Here is a 21,156-nt window from a genome sequence, read left to right as displayed (position 1 = left end):
ACAAGAAGTATCCTGCAGGTGGCAGACAGTTACTGTGTGTTGCAAGTGCTTTTAAGATTTTCCTGATCATTTACCATAGACTGGGAAATTAGAGTTAGAGGGTTAAGCCTATAGTGCTTTGGGGGAGCACCCTTGGCACTTTTTTTGTTTTATTTTTCATGGTAGCTGCTTCTGGAGCTGTAAGTCGTGCTTGAAGACACTTCGTGATGCTTTCACAACAATGTCCTTTGTAGAAGGTTGTGAAAACCCAAGTGTTTTCAGAATAAAGCAGGGTTAATTGCTGCATGCTGAGTCTGGCCTTGGCAAAATACAATTTTGAACTGAACTGGATTTTGATGTTGGTTTGAAGTAGGTATGAAATATTCTGGTAACTTTGTGTGCATGGGTCAGTTATGGAGTTTATTTTTTTTTGAACTGTGCGGTGTATCTTGCCTGGAAAATATTCAAGATTACAATAATGTTTTTTGTTTAATCCCAATAATTATTATATTAATCATTCTTATTATGTGGGTAGTTTACTGATGGAAAGTAGGGAGAACGCTTACAAGATATACATTAGACTATTTGCATCAGCAATGATTTAAGGTTTACATGGCCATTCAAGCTGCATTTAAGAAAGTAAATCCTTTTTTAGAGTATGCTTTAGTTATATTTGTAGAAATGTCTTTTAATATTAGTTTAATGTTTTACTTATGTAGTATTTGTCATAGACTGTAGTTTTTTGTTTTTTTTTTGCATCAACTTGATTTCTCTACATGTATATTATAAAAAATATTTGTAGTTCTCATGCTTTTTGATCTTGAGTTTTCATTTCATTTTGTAGTTAGGCTGGTTCCTGGGGTTCAGGAAAACAAAAGGTGATTCCTCTTGGTTATCCACCTCATGCTGCGGGCTATTGATAATTCTCTCTGGTAGACAACTCTGTTGTTGGTCCTGCTTCTGTGACCATCGCAGTGTGCGTAAATACAGCTGTGGCAGAATGAGTCAGTCTGTAGTGGAGTATCTCTGTTGATCCAGGTGTCAAAGGTTTGAAAGAGGAAATAAAACTGATGTTTTTTATAGCACCTGTTTTTTCATCTGTGGTGTTCTTCCTCTCTTCTCTTGGAACCATTTATGGTGTTTTACCATTAATCTTGAAATGAAACTGCACATCTTGAAGGTGTTTGATAAGCTGTAGTTTAGCAAAAACATTGCTTTCTCCACTAGATGAAAAACAGTTCATAACATTTAAGGTGGTTTTTTTTGTGTCTGTGTGTGTGTTAAGATTATGTGGAATTCTTTTTAATAGTTGATTGTAGAGCCTGCGTATGAGAATATCATCTATCCTTTAGTTTTGAGTAGGTGTAACTGCTTGGAACGCATGCTATAGCTTCATCTACTTTCAGTGCTTACTACGTTATTGATGTATTTTTTTAAAAATATTGTAGGAATTCTTTTTGCTTTTAAATGTTTGTTGGAATTGCATAGATTTGTTGCTTCTCCAAAAGCCCTAAGTGTGCAAAGGAAGCGATTCCTTTTTTTCTCCATAGACTTACTCTGTGTTAGTTACTAAGGCGTTAACGTGAATGTTTCAGGATATCCTGTAGTGATAACGTTGTTATGTTGGACTGTTATATCAATATTGTGACCTGAATTCATTTTAAATCAGCTTGTATTTGCTTTTAGTTCTAATTGTTGCACTGCGGATTGGTTTTATTTTGATTTATATTCTGTTAGCAAAACTCCTGAGCAACAAGTACGTGTATCTGAATAATAATTGCAGCTTAGTTAGGAGTTACTCTTCTGTAGATTTTTGCCTGTGGAATTTGAATGGGGCAGGAAGAAAGATGTGATGTTCTTAATGCCAGTTTTTGGTATTTTCTAGACCCAGTCATGCAGAATGCACTTTACAAGGCAAACAGTGGTATTAATGCAGCTAAAAAACCAACCTCAAAGTTACCCTGTTGGAGGGGTTACAGGGGTTATGAGGACTTCTGAAGGGAAGCTTGCATATTCTCTACTGCTCAAGAGATCAAACAGTTTTCCAAATGGGTAGCATGTAATATATTTACACTTCAGTATTGAAGTGTGTATTGATTTTGTGATTGGTACTGGTGGGACAGTAGTTTAAAAGCCCACTGGTATTGCTTGCTTAGCTTGTGGGAGCAGTGATCCTGACCCATGTTCATTGTTGCGTCCTACATATTGGAATAACACTTTGTCAGTACCTTCCATGACACTTGAAAGGAGGGGTTTCCTTTCTCATGCATGAGCACTGCTATGGATTACAGTGTCTGGCTATTATTGCTTTGTTTGCAGAAGCCTCTCTTTCATGCTTCGGGAAGTCCAGGTTTCCCTGCTGCAAGTCCCGTTGTATCACATGGGAGGCTTTTTCCAAACCTCACTTACAGTGCATTATTTTCATCTCTTTCCACTTGTTTTTCTTCCAGTCTTTCTTGACTGTACTCTCGGTAAAAAGACTGGGACAGTTGGAAGAGAATAGAGCTGATTTTGTATAGAGATTTCCAAATAACAGAGAATGTTAACAGTTACAGAAAATCACGGTATTAAATACTTCAGTGAGTTATTTACCTGGTCTCAGAAATCACAGACCAAACCTTGAGATACTCTTCTCCGCTCCTCTGGTTTATTTGTGCATCTGTATGTAACTGAATGAATGATTGTCTTGATTATTGCTAATTACTGCTAAAAGCAGAAATACCTACTTGATAGGAAGTAAGTGGAAGCTGGATCTAAACAGGGGGGAAAAAATAGAAAAAAACTTTGAAGCTTCATGGAAAACTTTAAACAATGGTTTTTGATTTGAAAACTTACATGCCACACTTTCAGTTTTAGATGTTACTTAAGTGGTTGTGTGACTGTTATGTATTCAAGTTTGTTTCCTGCTTTTGTAGTGCTGTTTTTCAGCTGGTGATGGTCTGAGGTCAATGAGGATGTCAGAGGAGGGCCGTAGCACTGGCAGTGCAGATGGTCTCAAGGAATGTTTTGTCAAAGCTTTTCACAAGACTTTGGAGAATTTTGAAGACTTTATATTGTGAAATTGTTGTTTCAAGTGTGCCACTCTGGTGCTTTTGTATATTTATTTTCTTCTGCTGAAGACAGGCTTCTGGAACACCTAGCCTGTTGGTTTTGAACCAGTTCTTGCAAAATGTCAATAACAGACAGTAAGTTGTAACTAAGTAGTTGAAGCAAGAATGTGATGGCAGGCATTCTGATCAGCCCCCATCACACTGATCACACTGATCCATCAATCCCTTTATGCAGCAAATAGCAAGAAATACTGTAGCTGCATAGCATCTTTTTAAGTGTGTGTGTGCCTGATAAAGACACAATACTAACTCACTTCCATCTCTTTGTTTTAAAAAAAAAAAAAAAAAAGTCAGCTAACTGGTATTTTTTAATTATGCAAGTTTGGAACTTCTTTTGTATATATACTGTGCACGTTTATTTATTTATATATATATATATATATATATATATATATATATATGTATAGTATATACTTTTGGAAATCACTCCATGTTCTGATAGTGATAAAAGGCACAATTAGGCTCATTATTTAAGGAAAATGTTCTTTGTGATTTGAAAAGCCTAAAAGGAGCTGACTTTTTCTAAGTGATTTAAAATGTACTTTTTGCATTCTGGATGATGAGAATTTAAATGTGGAAATTGATTATATTTGTGCTGCCAAGGACTGTTCTGTATCCTCATGTTCCTATCTATGTAAGGAACCATAGACCTGCACAAGAGATGCATAAAATATTTAAAATAGGAGTAGATGAGAAACCAAAACTGCTTATGATGCTTGTGAATTCCTGAGAGAAACTTAAGAGAATGTTCATACAGTTACGTAATTAGTCTCTTTTGAAATCCAGAAAACACTTTGACTACTTTTTTAGCAATTAATAAATGGCTGTTCCTTATCTTTAGAGAAAGATTTGTAAACATTTTGGGGAGATCTATTCACTTACAAGTATATATTAGGTAACACTTGGATATTTGGTATATCAATTTATGATTTTTTTTTTCCAAAGAAATTCAGAAGTGAGCAGATTTGGAGGTGAAATGTACCTCTCAAACTCTTTAATGCAGATTTAGAGTGGAGAGTGGAAACTGAAGTCTGGTGCCTACCTTGTTTTCTTGTGGGTGGTGGCATCAGTCTTTGTACGGGTTTGTTACTGATACACTAAGCACTTGGCCAGGATGCTAAATGTACCTTAAACTGGACATAAATACATACAGGGTATATAAATGTAATAAGTCTCTTGCTGTTTTTTTTTTTTTTTTTTTTTTTTTTTTGTACTCACCCACCTTCCTTTTTGAAATGTGAAACCAATTGCTTCAGTGTTACTGAAGACTTGTATTTAAACACTGTAATACTCCATTAATGCCGAAAGGCAGGTTGGGATTTACTTCAAATGGAACATAAAACGAGCGAGAGCTTTATATTGGGAAGAAGTATCTGTACTGTGGAGCATTGTGATGCAGTTGTGCAGCCTATCTTTCTTTTAACAGAAAACTTGGGAAATTGGGTTGAGGGGCAGGGTTTGTGGGGATACAGATCAAGAAGCTGACAGGATGGGGGGAAATGGGCAGCCAGTGGTCAGCGCATTGAATTATTTTCACACCCAGATTATCAAAGCAAGGAAACAAAACTCAAGTGAGAGTTACTCAGAGGAACACATTACTGCTTTTCTGAAAGGAGAACAAAACTCCCTTTATGCTTGCATTGTATCTTGAGTACTCACAATACGGTTTTGTTGTCGCATCTCTGTTTTGTTAGTGCCTGGAAGTAGAAGCAAGTTTTAGCAGCAAAACTTCAAAACATAGTAATAAAGAAACCCATTGTAGATTGGAGAGCTTTTTTCTAGATCTTCTCTGAATGGATCTATGTTGCGTTCCTTTGCTCTTGAATCTCTGCCAGTCACTGCTACGCTGTAGTAGAGAATTAATAAAATCTGTGGGATTAAACACCTGGCTAATGGACAGTGGATGTTCTCAGTAATCTTCTCTCTTCTAAAAAAGAATAAAGAAAAATCAACTGTCTCTATCTGTGTGTAGGTACTCGCACAATAGTTCACTCCTGGAAAAAGAGGCCTGCAGTGTGCTTGTTTTCTCACTTAATTCTTGCTTTAGCAGTACCTTGGGGAAAACCTTGTGTAAAGGGAAATAAATGTCATAAATGGGATACAGTTATGATACTTGTGCAGAAAGCTCATGTGTCTTCTCCTTTTTTAATGACCAAGCAAGTGCAGCAAAACCTTAAGTTGGTGATAAGAAATGGTCGTGGCTGTTTTGTGAAGCATCACAGTTAAGGAGTGCTTACAGAAGAGGAGACCATTGAAATTGGTGCAAACAGGTGTGAAAAAGAGGTGGCTCAAACCATTACTGTCAGGAGGAGCTGCAAAATTTTCCATCCCAACGGAAAATCCAGCATAGCTGCTCTGGAAAAGCTTTTTAGTGCTAAAGGAGGCAATGGGTAGCTAAGTACTTGCCACCTGCAGAGAACTAAAGATGGTATGCAGGAGGTGCAGACTGAATTCGGGCCAGCTGTCAGAGGAAGTGTGAAAGGAACCTGGCATGGCAGAACATCAGGCAAAGATAGCTGTTAGAAAGCTGAAGTAGTATCCCAATGAGAAAAATTGTAAGGATAGAAAATGTAGCAACTAAAATACAAAAGCATAAGGAAAAAAAAAAAAAGAATTTGCTGAATAACTTGTGAAGAGTCTTTAATAATAACTTTCCTTCAGCAGATTAATAGTAACGAATTTACCATAACCCATAGGGCAATGGGATGACCACTTCATAGAAGAAACCTTCAGAAGGTGATAGAGAAAAAATTTGCTTCTGTGTTCACTGTTGAAAATCTTGGAAAAGTTGCCATGTCGAGAACCTTCTTATGGTGACTCATCAGAGCAGCTCTTTCAAATCAGTGCTGTTAAGAATTCAGAGAACAAATGGACAATATAAAAGCAAGTTGCCAGAACCAGGCAATATTCATCGAATAACTATACAAAGTGAGGGATGAAGTAACTTTAACTGCTATGCACTGATTCTTCCAGATAGCCACCCCTAGGCCCTTGGATATAAATGCAGTGTGAAGCTGTAATTAAAAGGATAGTTACCAAGGATGTTGTCTATGCTAATTAGAATCTATAGTAACTTACAGATCTTTTGGACGCGTAATAGATTTAATAAATTGTGGAAGGGTCACAGAATCACAGAATTATCGGGGTTGGAAGGGGCTTCAAGAGATCATCGGGTCCAAACCCCCTGCCAAAGCAGGTTCCCTAGAGGAGGTTGCCCACGTAGGTGTCCAGATGGGCCTTGAATATCTCCAGAGAAGAAGCCTCTGGGTCAGCTGAGCTTTATGAAAAGATGGTGTTTCTCAAGCCTCGTAGAGATTGTGGAAGTAATTAGCGAGGATCTCAGACAATTTGGAACAATTCATGGAGAGAGTGTCAGTGGTACAGACTTAAACACACTGGGAGGAGCAGCGTCTATGGTTGTGGAATTTGTCTTCTATGTATATCTAGGTGAGTGAGAGTTTCATCCTGCAGTGTAGGTTATAACACTTTTTTTTTTTCTTGGGTCCTCTGATAGAGTAGCGTCAGTAAATGCCTCCCCTTTTTCCTTTTTCAAAGATAGTATTGTGATTTTTTTTTTTATGCAATCAGTTGCAGTACTGGAAAAGACTGTGCTTATGCAAAACCTGGCATTGCACCCAGCACCAGAGGATATATCTACTAGAAAGAAAGTCTCTGTTAAGTGAAGACAGGAGTAGTAATTATCAAACTGTAGAATAAACCTGGCAGCATTGGAGTGTGTAGGGAGCTGTACTATCCCTTGTGAAAATATAAAAACACAATTCAGATGATTTAGGATATTTGATTTCTTCTTAGTGAAAATCCTTGTCGTTTTTTTTTTTTTACTCAAGTTTATAGTGTCCTGGTCAGTAAACTGTAGTGTCCTCAAACATTGGAAAACCACTGCAATATTTGAATGTCTTGTCACCTCGTAAAATATTTCTAACTAGCAAATTGAACTATGAAACTTAGAACTGTTAGCCATTAATCAGATCTTTATTTTTATTTTTTCCAGGATTTGGAGTTTCATGGAGTAATGCGATTTTACTTTCAAGACAAAGCAGCTGGAAACTTCGCAACAAAATGTATCCGTGTCTCTAGTACAGCCACCACTCAAGATGTGATAGAAACTCTTGCAGAGAAGTTTCGACCAGACATGCGAATGTTGTCATCCCCGAAGTACTCACTTTATGAGGTGCATGTCAGTGGAGGTTAGTGTTTTTTCACTATTTCCTGCAGCCACATCATTTTCCTATACACCCCTTGCCAAAGTCTCTTAAATTCTACTCCCAGCTTCTGAGGCACCAGATTTGTGTTTTTTTTTGTTACTGTTGATGTTAAATACATTGCTACTAATTGTAATGTGAGGGGAGTGGTATTTCAAAATGTCAGGCCTGCAGTTAACGTAAATTTTGATTATAATCTGTTAAGTGCTGTGCTTGATATCCTATTACTTGTTGACATTTGTGAGAGGGTTGCTATTTTTAGGGCTAGTCAGTAACTGGAGGTGTTATGGTTGGTAAATGGAGGTGTTAAATTGGAACACTGAGTATGTCCTTAATTCTGTGATGTGTGGGCCTTCCATAGGTAACCTTATGACAGATATGCTCTTACTGCTAAATCAGAGGAAGTTCACCATAGTATTATCTGAAGCTGCTGTGTTTCTTGAGCAGAACCTTTATGGTTACCTAGACTTCTGTATAGTCTTCTGATGTTGTTAGCATTTGATGTCATCCCAGTCCTGTCCCCTTAAATCCTCATCTCACCCAGCTGGAAGAAGGTGGGATGGAACATAACAGAAATGTGAGAAATTAATCTTCTTCTTCTCTTTCTTTCTTTTGTGTAATCTTCCAAAAAAAAAAAAAAAAAAAAAAAAGTGGCTTGACTACCTTAAATTCTATTTTTGAATGACTGAAACTAGTAATTTGAGATACAGAATGGAAATTTATTGGGGTGTATGTCACTTCTCATGGTCTATGAGTGATGGCATGAGTTACAAGGGATTAGAAAAAAGTACACGTGTCATCAGTAATTAAAGCAATGACTACTATGTGAGTTTTCTGCTTTAAGTTGTTTGTTTGATTGTTTTAAATCCCTTTGCACCATACCCGTACTCAAAGTGAAATCGTTTCCTTTGCAGGGCAAGTTCCTGATTAAAACACAGCTCATAAGAGAGGCACTTCATTCCATATGAGTGTTTCACATTACATAAAATATAACTGCAAAGACATCATTGTCTTGCAATGTGTATATATTGTCTCCTACTTCCAGACGGAGATCAAATGGCAAAAATTGTTTAATTTTTTAACCACTCTCTCAATTTTTTTCATGTACTTAAAATAGATACACTGAATGCAGTTTGTCTAGTATATTTGCGTAATTATTTTTTTTATTTTATAGTCCAATTAGTTTTTTTGCAGTCTTTCAAGAATAGTAGTTCTTGGGTCAAAGTCAGACTGGTTAAAATTAAAATGAGAAAGATGAATATTTTGGGAGTCTCATTAAGTTAATGAAGTTTCAAGTATTTTGGCTGCAGAAATATCTTCCCCTAATTTATAATCTTATATTCTCAGGCTTCAGTTCTGATAGTGCACAAGGCTCCTTTCTGTGGACCTTTATCTTATGTAGATAAAGGGAATTCACTTAGGCTGGTGGCTGCAAAGGAGACATACATTCTGTCTCCAGACCCCCCTAGGCTTTCTGTCTCTGTACCTACAGAAAAGCATCAACTGATGGTTTACAGCTCAGCAAAACTATAACTTTTTTTTAAATGTCTTTGCTCTTGAGATGCCAAGTAACTTACCACTTTTCACTTTTTTGAAGAAGAAAGAAGATTAGATGTAGATGAGAAGCCTCTTGTTGTACAATTAAACTGGAATAAAGATGATCGAGAAGGAAGATTTGTTCTCAAGAACGAAAATGATACGCTTCCTCCTAAGGTGAGGCTTCAAGGAGTATGGTAGAGGTAACAGCAGTCTGGCAATTTGCGGGACGTGCTCATATAGTAAAACTTGATTTCTGCTTTTCCAATTCCTGAAAACAATGATGATGATATTGTATATGTAGAGCAAGTCTATTCAAACCCTTAAAATGGATCTTCCCAACTTTGCATTTTTCTGATTATTCAGAGGACTTGTGATGCTTTGATTTATGTAGCTGTATGGTACTGCAACACGTAGTGCCCAGAAAACTTAGCTTGCTTTGCGCTAATAAGATGAAGTTAAAGTACCCTACAATAGTATGAGATGCCAAACACCTAAGAGGTAATCTCACCTCTTGCAGAGCCCTTAGAGGGGGATGCCAGAGAGAACTGAGTAACTAAGAAATGCTACCTGCCTTGGTAATGTTCAGTTTCTTAATGAAACTGGTAAGAGACTTCCCTTTGGGGTATTTTTTTTTTTGCCTTGCAACATACAAAAAGAAGGTTTTGTATGATCGATGTTCCTTCTTTTTTTTGGTATTAATCATGAAGCATTTCATTTGTAACATGAAGTTAGATCAGATTTTGGCTTCTGAAGTCATATAACTTTATATATAATTTCTAACTTGAGTGTTTATAGTTACGGAAAATATGCTGTTTAGTGTGGGGATATTTATCTTCAGATGAGTTTTTTCATCCCAGGCTGAGCACTGAATTTCGTTTACTCTTGGAATTATAGCTTTTTAATTTTAAAGGTACTATGGGTATAAATACACGAGCTATTTTTATGCTTACACTATGCTTTTAACTACAGGATACATCTGTCAGACATGGGGAAAGAAAATTAATGATGTCTTGCACTACATTTACTGGTCTTGCTTTACCTTTTCATTGAATTAAGTAATCCGCAGTCCTCCTTCTGTGTTCTTTGCTTTCTGACAGGAGGAAAAAAAAAAAAACTTCTGCATCTTTTTTCCTTCATCTTTATTATTTTCTCCACAGAAGGCATATGAGCATAAGATTACAGGTATCTTGTGTATACAAGGAGCAGAATTTGGAAAAGAGAACACTGGAAGGACAACTCAGAAAAACAGAAAAATACATCATAGGGGAAATGTACTCTCTAATGTTTTTCCTTCTGCAGTTTATTCTTATCTGATGTTCCAACACAGTTGTCTTGAAAACAGATTAAATGTAGTGTTGTTTCATGAAGTAGTTTTTACTGGGAGGCGGAAATTGGTTTTGCAGCCTTCGGTTAATCTTTAAGGCTGAGTATATAGTAGGCATTATTCAAGTAAAATTCTGGTTTTCATTTGCTTGAGTACATTTCATGAGTACAGGATACTTAAGCAGTTCATACCTTCTTTGGAATATGAGATTATTTTGGTCTTTTGTCTTACTCCTGAGAGTTTCAGTCCCATCCCTGTAAAATGGAGTGTTGTTGCCAGGACTACTGTTTTCATGGTAGTGATGCTATGTCTTAATCGGACTTGCATGGAAAGTTAAAAGCAATACTGAATTATCATTAAACTAAAAATGATGGAAATTGTTCTAAACTGGTTCGTTTCAGAAGGCTCAGAGTAATGGCCCTGAAAAACAAGAAAAAGAGGGAGTAATTCAGAATTTCAAACGAACTCTCTCAAAAAAAGAAAAAAAAGAAAAGAAGAGGCGTGAAAAAGAGGCATTGCGACAAGCATCAGATAAAGATGATCGGTTTCTTCACGGGGATGATATGTAAGTGTTCTAAACTTTGATCAGTTCATACAACTTACATCTTACTTTAAAGGATTCCTTCTCTCTTCAAAATAAGCCCTTTTTTCCTTTAGAAGTAGTTAACATAAGTAGGATACCATCATAAACCAAAACATGTGATATTAAATTCTGTGGTTTGTATGTACGTTTTGCTGCAAAGTTTATTTTCAAACCATGAAACTTTTTTTCACCTCTTTATCCTTGTACAAAAATCAGCATATGCTTGGTGACATGAACTTCACTAACCCTCACTATGTTTTTTCTTGAGCACTTACTGTAGTGTGGATCTATTCACTTCTCTGTTTTGTCAATTGACAGAAAAAGTAGTCTGTGTAGGTGGCTGCAGTTGACTTACCACCTGATTATGAGCTTGTTTTTCTGGGAGGCATGTTTTGATAGCCAGTCTCCTCGGTTCTCTAAATCTTACTCCCAAATATGCCGTTCCTAATTCATTGGGGCAAAGCATACATTAATTTTGCAACACTGAGTCAGGCATGAATAAATATTTGTAGAACTAGATAGCTGCAAAAGGGTCTGTATTAAATTTAACTTTGTACTGTAGGCTTCATATATAGTAGACCAGAAAAAAAGTAATTAATGGTATTTTTTTTAACATAGAAAATGAACAATGAAAATTTACTAGCTGTTAACAGATTCTCAGGAGTGAAAGAAATCAGTTGACTGATTGACATGTGACAGAGGATTTAGCTACACAGCCTGTTTTTGTTTTTTCATTTTTTTGAGATCGATTTTCATTTGTGTAGTACTGCTATGCATGAATATGCTTGCGCTGTTCTTCAGTTGTAAGCATGGGCTTTCCAGTGTTCTGTACAATTACTTAGCTTGATCTTAATTTTTTTTAAAAATAAAAAAGAATTGTATCTTAATTGTATGAACTAAAAGAAAAGCATGACCACATGCTAATTCTGCTTCCATGTGAATTGCAGTATTTGTAACTCACAAAAAGTTACTGTAATGTAAGGTTCTATAATGCCTCATCTGTTGTTTGTTTGTTTGTTTTCCCAAAGAGGTGGAAGGCCTCTTTATTTCTTGAAAGGTAGCAATCATGAATACTGAAATTGATTGCTGACTATTTCAGGTGCATATGAACAGTGCTAGACCTTGCAAAAGTGCATTTCATATAGAAACCTTCTACCAATAACTTATCTATCTCCTATATGTATGGTTTCTACTTGTCTTTTATACTTCATGAAGTGATGAGGATCTATGTATTTTAAGCTATTAATGGCATTTTTTTCCTCCTTGTTTAAATTAACATGGCAGCGAGAATTCTCGCCTTGCAGCTGAGGTTTACAAAGATATGCCTGAAACCAGCTTCACTCGCACAATATCTAATCCTGAGGTGGTTATGAAACGGCGGCGACAGCAAAAACTAGAGAAGAGAATGCAGGAATTTCGCAGTTCTGATGGCAGACCAGATTCAGGTACATAGATTTGTTTTGGTTAAGCTGATGTTGATTTGTTTACTGAGAGAGTATTTTTAAGGCCAGCAGCTCCTGTAAATTTTGACTTAAATTAATCTTGAAGGACAAAAAAATATTGGAGAAAGCAAAAGTTATATATGTTGTAATTGAATGAAAGATTTGTGGAGGTAAGATTCCGTGGGAGTGTATTGTGTGATTAGTGAGAGTTATGGGCAAATTGATGGGAGAGAATACGCTTATCGATCTTGCTGACAGTGCTAAGCTGGGGAAAGAAGGAAGGACAGAATTAGATTTATGAAAGTGACAAATGGGAGAAGTCTTCTGAAATGAATGTGATTCATTTTACTGAGAACAAACTGAGTGATCAGCACGTAAAAATGCAATCAGTAGCATAAATACAAGGTGGCACAGAATAATTGTTCAGCTCTGCCCATACGGTTCTAGTAGGTATGGTGGATTGCAGTGATCGAGTATTTCATGTTGGTGGGGTAGGTGTAAAGATCACTGTGCTTGTGTAAACGTTAGCATCAAGTGTAAGAGAAATGGAACAGCTTCAGTACTGGTAAAACATCAAATAACATGTTTTACCAATGAAAGAGTAGTGAAGAATGAGTACAAGCATAGAAAACATTGCCCAGGAGGAAAGTCTTAAATGGGCTTTTTAAAGAGAGGAGAGAATCCTAAGGGTCAGCATGAGCTGGCTGTTGAGATGAGAAGAATCAGTTCTTCAGCCAGTTGTTTTCACAGTTTCATTTTAACTTCACGTAATACTAAGAATGGTAAAGAGGGTGAAGCACTGGGGGAAAAAGCTTGCTTATAGAGTAAAGCATCAGCAATGGCAGAGACACATTTTGAAGATTTTTGTGCAACTTATCTTGTATTGGTGGATTGACTAAATGATTTCTAAAGGCGTTCTTTCTTACATTCTATTTAAAAAATAAATATAGTAAATGGCTTTTTATGTATGTATATTCTGTGGTAGCAATGTTTATTAAATTTTGTTTCCAAGGTGGGACACTGAGAATTTATGCAGACAGTCTGAAACCAAATATACCATACAAGACAATCCTGCTGTCCACTACAGATACTGCAGACTTTGCAGTTATTGAAGCACTGGAGAAATATGGCCTGGAGAAGGAAAATCCCAAGGATTATTGTATTGCTCGTGTAAGTAAAATTAAAGTTTTATAAGAACATAAATCTTCCCGTCTTAAATTATTTCTTGCTATGTAGATAAACACTGATAATGAACGGAACACATTTCTGGTTTTGTAGCTTTATGCCACAAGTGTGTTTATGCTTCACAGACATATATAAACTAATGGTTAATCCTGTGGATTCTGTAATTTGTGCTGTTTGTGCACAAGCCATTCCCCTGAACTAAATGAGTCTGCTCAGAGGCAAAAGTGCTCAATCCGTACTCCATTATAAAAGGTGCCACATGCCTTTCAGTGTTAGTTTACCCTCGCTGCAAATCAGGAAAGATTAAACATTTAACTGAAACTGGCACTTGCTTTCAGAATTTCGTTATTTTAGGAGTTCTAAGTTCATTTTATAGAACCACTATTTCTGAGAGGTAAAGCTCTATCAAATAGGCCTATGGACAGTACAGATCAAAAATTATAAACTTTTGTCCATATCATCTTCTGAAGGAGAACAGTGAGACTTGAAAATGTTTGATCCTTGTTTGGTTCCAATCTTTGTTTACATTTCTGTCTGTTAATTGTCTAATAAACTTGGATTTATGGCTCCTTAAAAGGATGAAAGAAAGGGAAAAATGTTTGTAAGTCATTATATTGCTGTCTCTTCCCCACCTTTTCTCCAGTACCGAAAGTGCTACTGGAGCGCAGTAAGAAAACTTGCTATTCCCCACACCTTCCATCTGTTCTAAAGGATGTGGATATTTGTCTTTGGTCTTCAAATTGCTTTCATATTTGTTTTTTGATAGTCTGAGAAATCTGTGTCTGGTTCTGTTGTGCTTACAGCCTATAGTGGTAGAATTAGTGTGGAACTGACATGCTGTTCTAATGTCTAATTAGTAATAAGGAAACTGTAAGGTGGTGCTTTTGTAGTTTCATAGAAGTGAACTAATTCTGGTTTTTGTTGTGTTAAGAGTTTTTGTTATTAGTTCTAGGCACATCTTTAATGAAGTTCTGGACATTTTATGCGTGTCTTCATTAACCTGTAATTGTGGTTCCAACTGTTAAAGTTAACTTCAGTAAAATTTTAAATAGTTCTTTATTCTAAGAGGGAATCACTTCTAAAGTAATAGTTACTGCAGTTTTTTAATGACACAGTACATTTTAAAAGTTATTTTCAGATCTGGCTATGAAGTATTTTCTATGTATAGTCTTAGTCATGCTAATTATTTTTCACATTGTGTGTTCTATAAATGCAATTTACAATTTGCAGTCATCAATGTTATTAAATAAGCTGCTCATTTGACCTGCTAGTTTTTCTGCTGTTTTGAGAGTTGTGGTTTGCAGCAGAAACACTGTGACCATCTTCAGAATTTGGAAGATAGTTTTCTGTTGGTCAGTTTTATTTGAGTTAGAGGGTTTTATGTTGTAATGCAGAATATTTATATTTTAGAAAATTTACGGAACTATTGCACACTTGTATACAAGGAAAACATTTTTGCTGGTTACTATTGTGATGGTGTTCCTCCTCTTACACCTCCCCTTGTTGTCCAGTCATGTGTGGGGCTGTTTAATGTAGAAAATAGACCAACAGTGTTAATCTTGAAAGATTAACAAAGTTTTTGCTTTGAAGTAAATTGCTTTAACTTAGTTTTTAGGAAAGCACTACTGGAAAATAGTTTGCCTTTTCTGAGCAACACGTCTTGGTACAGTAAATTTCTATAATGAAATAAGTTTTGTGCTCACATTTTAAATACTTGAGTGGTATTTGTTAGCTAATTGCAAATCTTTCTTAAACACCTCTCAAGTGCAGAAGACCTGACTTTTACTCATCAAAAGCCATTGTCAAAAATCTATTCAACCTTTCTCAGTGACTCTGTTCCTACAATATTTGGGTTTAAAATACAATAATCCTTCCTCTTTTACTGAAGATGAGTATTTTAAGGTAAACTAACTTTAAAATCTAATTTTTGCCAGATATGTTATGAAGCTGCTTTCATTGCTTGAAATATTTAAAATACCCAAGGTTTAGCCTGACATGTCTTTCAATGTTGTTTCCTTGTTTGGAAACCAACAACTATGTTGGTAAATAGGTTTCAGGACAGCTTCACATAACTTCAGTGAAGAACCATAGTTGTTCTTTACCTCTCTCAGCGTTTCCCCCATACACACTCCTTATTTTTCTGACAGTTTACAGTGTGGAAGACAGATCTGTCTTGTCTGTGTTGCTATTTTTTACTTCTTGTTGAGTTCAAAGCAGTGTACAGTATAACCATAATTTCGTATTGGTTTGGATTTGTAAATGTTTTGTTCTCTTTGGGTGGCAGGTGAAGTTCTTCAAAGAAGTCTTAAGCAGCTGACATTTACTTAACTTGTAAAGTAGATCTTAAATTATATGACAAGACCTTTATACGGCTGCATGAGTACCTGTAATAAAGTTCACTCAATTCTGAAGTTTCAATTGAAATGTGAACATGTTCTTTTTTCATTTTTTTTTTTCTCTCAATGCTTAACATTGCCATTTACATTAAGAGTTGTCAGTTTCCTGTTAGTTACTTTCTTTCATACCCCACTTTGCAGTGTATCATGCTGCATCTTTATGCCCGGTTCCGAAGTGCTTTTCCATGTAATCAAGTAAATACAGGTTTGTTCCAATATACATTGTGTTTGTTTCAGTTCACTTGGCTTGAGTCCCCTGCATAGTAAAAGGTTCACTGCACATCTCTCAAGATGTCAAATTAATTAGACAGTCTTCCAAGCTACCTGTGTGTGTTCGCTTCGTTAGGGCATAAGACTTGAGGCATGCAGCAAACCAGTAAAACTTTTAAAGTGGAATGGTTTTTATCCATCTCCAGTTTCTACTGCATTGCAGAAATCAGGAAAATGTGCATGCCCCATTTGTTTTAAACTGCATCTTCTGTTTTTCAGTATGAAAGCAAATCCCTAGCTGTAAGCCAAGAAATGATCATAATATAAACCTATTCCATGTCTTCCCCTTATTCTGAAACATGGGGAATTTGGCCTTGTGAGAGAGAGAGGCAACATTCACCGAAAACTCAAATATGTTTCCTAAAATTGCTTCATCATGACTGCAAGCCTCTGGCCTGCATAAGCTGAGTTGTCGTGTTTTGTGCCTTTGCTTTGCTTGAGGTTAGGTCACTGCTTTTTTTTTTCCCCCTTTTCTTTTTTAAGCAGTGTATGTCTGGGCTCATCAGCTCATGCTTCTTGTGAAACAGAAGTAATAGTGACTGGAAGAATCATAGAATCATAGAATCATAGAATATCCTGAGTTGGAAGGGACCCTTAAGGATCATCAAGTCCAGACGGATTAGTGCCTTTGTGGCTCTTCTGTAACTTCACCAGTTGACCGTGGCTGCTAGTTAAGCCAGTAGAGGTGGAATACCAGTAGAAGTATTCATCCATGTTCCAAGGCAGAAGCAAAAGCAGGGTCACGTTGTAGTCCTTGTGCTTTTCTTAGTCATCTGTCCTCTAATTTCAGTGCTTCTGCGTTTTCTTTGGTTTGCTCTCTAATCCGGCGTTGGTCAGCCCTTCAGAAAGCATGCTTGTAGTGTGTAGCTCTTGGTTTTTAACTATTTAAATTCAGTCTTGAGGGCTTTGCAATTTTAAAGTAATTACTTATTGTACGAGGCTTGAAACACAATGTTCTTTAATAGCAAATAAAAATTCTCCTGTGAGTATAATGGATTTTAAAATCTGAAATGTGAAGTAGGAAAGAGTGGTTTGTCAAGATAAGATTTTGAGTTCAGATGTGTTTCTGTTTCCCTTTGGTTTTATAAATTTTAATATTTTCCTGAATTTTGTAATATGTTGTCTATTTGAAAATCTAATTAAAGATAATGTAATTAGGCCTATGTTTAGCCAGGTTTTGCATAGAAAAGTTTTAGGGAAAGGCCAATGACTCAATTAAATACTTTTGATCTTAAATGTACTTGTTTCCTGCTTGGAAGAAGATGAAAGGAAATTTGAGGTGGATCTGTGGGAACTTAGTTAACACTGCAGTGGGTGTGGAGAGGAGGTGACAAATAAGAGTTAGAAGCCTCTTGAGGGCTGCAGCACTGTAGCATGCAGCAGCAAATACTTGCCTTACTTCAGAAGGTGTTACTTAGGTCATAGTTCAGAGATTGGAATAATTTTGGAGTAGTTCATTTGGAATAGAGCTGTCTATGAATTTAAATAACATTGTTAGGATCACAAACGAGGTAGTAAAGTCTCTTTTAATTCAGCTTTGAGAAATCTATTTTTAATTTAGAAGCTAGGCATGCACTGTAATACTGGCTGTCACTGGTTTTATGCTTTATCACTGTGGGGAGCAGTAATGCAAATGTGTATGAAATAACAGGTTGTGTCTCCTTTAGAGTCAAAACTAATGAATCAGGGTTTCCCTCTTCCTCTGCTTTGTAAGGATATGGCTATAAAATGTACTAACACAAGGTTTGTTTCCAAAGTATGCTTATTTTTGGTTCTTCCTTGAAGCTAGACAGCATAATGCATTTGTCAACTGCTCTAGTCTTGCACTTGTTCTCTGTGTAGACCGGGTGAAGGTTAGGTACAACAGGAAACAGGTAGTATCATAATTGCTATTTCTAAGGGTTCTTGCATGTTGCTTTAGTGGAATGGCTTTAGTAAAAAAAAAAAAAAAAAAAAGGCTGATTCCCGTGTGTAAGACAATGAAAGAAACTTTAGTTCTGTTTTTTAACTATCCCCTCCACTAATGTTTCTTTTTTTTCTCTCTCTCTTGACCATTTAGAAATTACTCTAATTTTGTTACTGGAAGATGTCTTTGTGTAGGTTATGTGTAACTAGCTTTCCTTTGTTTTTTAAATATGTCTGGTGTTCTGGGAAACGTGGTTAACCGCAACAAAAGGCAAGAAAGAGTTAGAAGCAGCCTTGGAAAGCAAAATGCATTCAAAGTTACTTAATTTGCTTTATCTCCTGATATAAACAAGAATAAATTGGAAGATGTACCCCTGAATAATCTGAGTGTCTAGTAACACCTTTGAAAACTGATAATTATTCTTTTCTAGGTCATGCTGCCTCCTGGTGCTCAGCACTCTGATGATAAAGGTGCTAAAGAAAGTATTCTAGATGATGATGAGTGTCCACTTCAGATATTCAGGGAGTGGCCTAGTGATAAAGGTATGTCTGAAGAGCTTTGAGAGATTTTTGTATGTTGGGTATTGTAAGCCATGTCTGTGGATCCGGGTAAAGCAGGAAATGGGAAAATATTTTTGAAATGATTTGTTCTAGGATTTTAGTTATTGACAGTTTTATTCAGTACTGGTTATAGTAGTAAATCTTTAGACAGTTTTACATTTCATCCTTAAGCTTTTAAATTATCCGCTGTAGAGAAGCATTAATCTTTTAAACACGTTTAACTTCCAAATAACTACATAAAGGAACCTTGTAAGCTGAAAGTAATCCTATTGGACACTAAAAATAAAAAAAAAAAAATGCTTAGATGTGTTCATTGATAGTAAGACTCAAACAATGTTTAATATCTTTTAGGAATACTAGTATTTCAGTTGAAAAGGCGGCCTCCTGATTATGTCCCAAAGAAATCCAAGAAAACAGCTGATGGAAAGCCATTAAAGGGGAAGGACAGAGTTGACGGGTCTGGCTATGGCTCTTGCCTTCCTCCTGAGAAACTACCATACTTGGTAGAATTAAGCCCAGGTAAGAATTCTGTTTATCTAGTAATCTAAGTTACAGTATTTTGTAGACATTTAGACTTTCTGAAAACAAGACTTCTATTGAAAGCAAAAGTCTGATTTGCAATATTCACAGTGCAAGTGAATATCACTTCCGTTCTTCTTGTGTCAGGTTGTGAATTTGAAAATCTAGAGGCAGAGCTGCATATTACTGTAATATTGAAGTACTAGTTAAAAAAAAAAGTCTAGAATAAAAAAAATGAAAGGGGATAAACGTTTAAGACTTTGCTAGCATTGTTTCAAATGCGTATGAAGTTTTAAGTGTTTCAAAAAACAAACAAAAAAACAGTCCTTCAGTCTTCACCTTCCTTTGGATTTTGGGGGTTTAAAACTTGATAATGAGTAGAACAGTTTAATACATTGTCCTGGGATTTACAATGAGTAATGTTCTACCTTACTTCTTTCTCATATCCACCACTTCTTATGGAAGACAAAATGCACAGAGACAAAGTGCATTTTTAAATTTTTACTTTAAAAATATGCATATATGTATGATTTTTAAACGCTTAGAATCTGTCAGTCCCACTTTTAGTTGTAAATGTCTGTTTGAAAGGGGAGGAACAGAAAAGCATTGCTTAACTGTGGTTTATCTTATGTTCAGAAGCATACTGCAGCATACCTAATAAGTTATATCTGACAGTGCCATGCATTAAAAATACATGTTTAGAAGCACATAAATGTTTAAATCGAACACGTGCTAAAAAAAAATAAATATGTCAGCCTATGTGAAATCTTCCAAATGCTAGCAAGTCTTTGCTTTATTTTAGACTTCGTTACAACTCTTTGGGCTGCTTTGTAATTACAATTTTATGATCTAGGAACATCTAGAGGAGCTTGTTTGTTTATAGCACGATATTTAAAAACACATACAACTTCTCTTAATTTCTGCTGTCTTCATGTTTAAAGATTTGGGTATGGACTTTTCTTTTGTTGTGATTTAGTTAGTTGCAACTCTTTTTGTCTCAGCTCTCACTTGGATACAGTCAGGTAACCAAACAAGTGATTTACAGCTTTAAGTCTCATTGCCTACCTTTCAGGAAGCAAGGTAGAAATGGTTTCTGTAAATAAGGCTACTCTAACCTTTTGTTTGTAGTTCTGATTATAGTCAAGTAGTAGGAGGGCTTTTTGTTTGTTTGTTTTATTAACAGACAAAACTAGCAGTGGACAGTATTAAATGCATTTTGTATTGTATTCTAGAGGCTGAAGCTAGATTCACATGTGAATACCGTGTTTTTTTAATAGCACTTTCTATAGATGTTCTCTGTTCTCTTCATGGGTCCTAGTTGCTTCAGTATTAAAACTCTGCACTTTGGCAGTGGAGCAAGACATCCATTCACTGAGAAAGGAAAAACAATCTGCAATGACACAGGTGGCAAGGCTGCACACCGAGCCTTTGCCCGTTGCCTGTGGGACTGACCTATTGTTCATGCTTTTCTTCTAACAGCTTGTTGTCACTCTTCTAAACAATAGTAGAAATTGTTTCATCCAGTAGCTTTGTAGTACTGATGTCTTTATATGCTATGCAGTTTCTAAAGTTGAATGAGTTAAATGCACTTCATCCTTTTAAATTGAGTAAGTGTCTGGCTACAGTTTCACCCTTTCCTGTCTTTTCTTTTCCTGCCTTCTTCCGCATGTTCTGCATGGTATCTGTCCTGCTGGTGCTGCCTTCACCTGGGTCCTCTGCATGTATTTCTAACCCCAGGGAGAAGGAATCACTTTGCCTACTACAACTATCACGCTTATGAAGGTAACTCTATATTTAATACTTTTCTCTCATCAGTCACTAAAAACATCACTGGCTTTAAATCTTTTGTTTCTTTTTGACAAATTAAAGTCTATCTTATCTTTTTTCTTTCTTTTTCCAAGGGACTGCTTCTGTGAGATAGTTATGTCTTGTCAGGTGCAATTTAATTATTCTGTTTGTGAACAAATACCAAATAGATTATTAATGTGCTGCTATCCAAAGAGCTCAACCTTCCAGCTGAGATTAACAAATCTCATAGAATGTTTTATAAACAGTATCATGGTAGAAGGATACATGGTTCTTTGATCCGTCTGCTTGTAGAATTCATAGTTAAAAAGTGA

At 36.1% G+C, this 21,156-nt stretch overlaps 1 protein-coding gene across 37 annotated transcripts in view; it reads left to right on the top strand.

Moving 5' to 3' along the window:
• Positions 1–21,156, top strand: part of AFDN (afadin, adherens junction formation factor) — a 128,739-nt gene that overhangs the window by 27,761 nt on the left and 79,822 nt on the right. For 21 of the 37 annotated variants that reach the window (XR_011808294.1, XM_038176052.2, XM_038176058.2 and 18 more), the window contains exons 2-9: positions 7,102–7,297; positions 8,910–9,025; positions 10,577–10,740; positions 12,043–12,203; positions 13,213–13,370; positions 18,388–18,499; positions 18,869–19,036; positions 20,774–20,818. Coding sequence is in view for 36 of the 37 variants with exons in the window: in XM_038176052.2 (XP_038031980.1) it covers positions 7,102–7,297; positions 8,910–9,025; positions 10,577–10,740; positions 12,043–12,203; positions 13,213–13,370; positions 18,388–18,499; positions 18,869–19,036; positions 20,774–20,818 (1,120 nt within the window). In the remaining variant the exon portion in view is untranslated. The remainder of the gene's footprint in view (positions 1–7,101; positions 7,298–8,909; positions 9,026–10,576; positions 10,741–12,042; positions 12,204–13,212; positions 13,371–18,387; positions 18,500–18,868; positions 19,037–20,773; positions 20,819–21,156) is intronic. The other 16 variants (XM_038176050.2, XM_072035814.1, XM_038176066.2 and 13 more) reach the window with 6 other exon arrangements.

This window comes from Anas platyrhynchos, chromosome 3 (assembly GCF_047663525.1).
Source record: "Anas platyrhynchos isolate ZD024472 breed Pekin duck chromosome 3, IASCAAS_PekinDuck_T2T, whole genome shotgun sequence".
NCBI classification, from domain to species: domain Eukaryota; kingdom Metazoa; phylum Chordata; class Aves; order Anseriformes; family Anatidae; genus Anas; species Anas platyrhynchos.
Note: the sequence above shows the minus strand (reverse complement) of the source record. Positions and strands in the feature narration are given on the sequence as shown.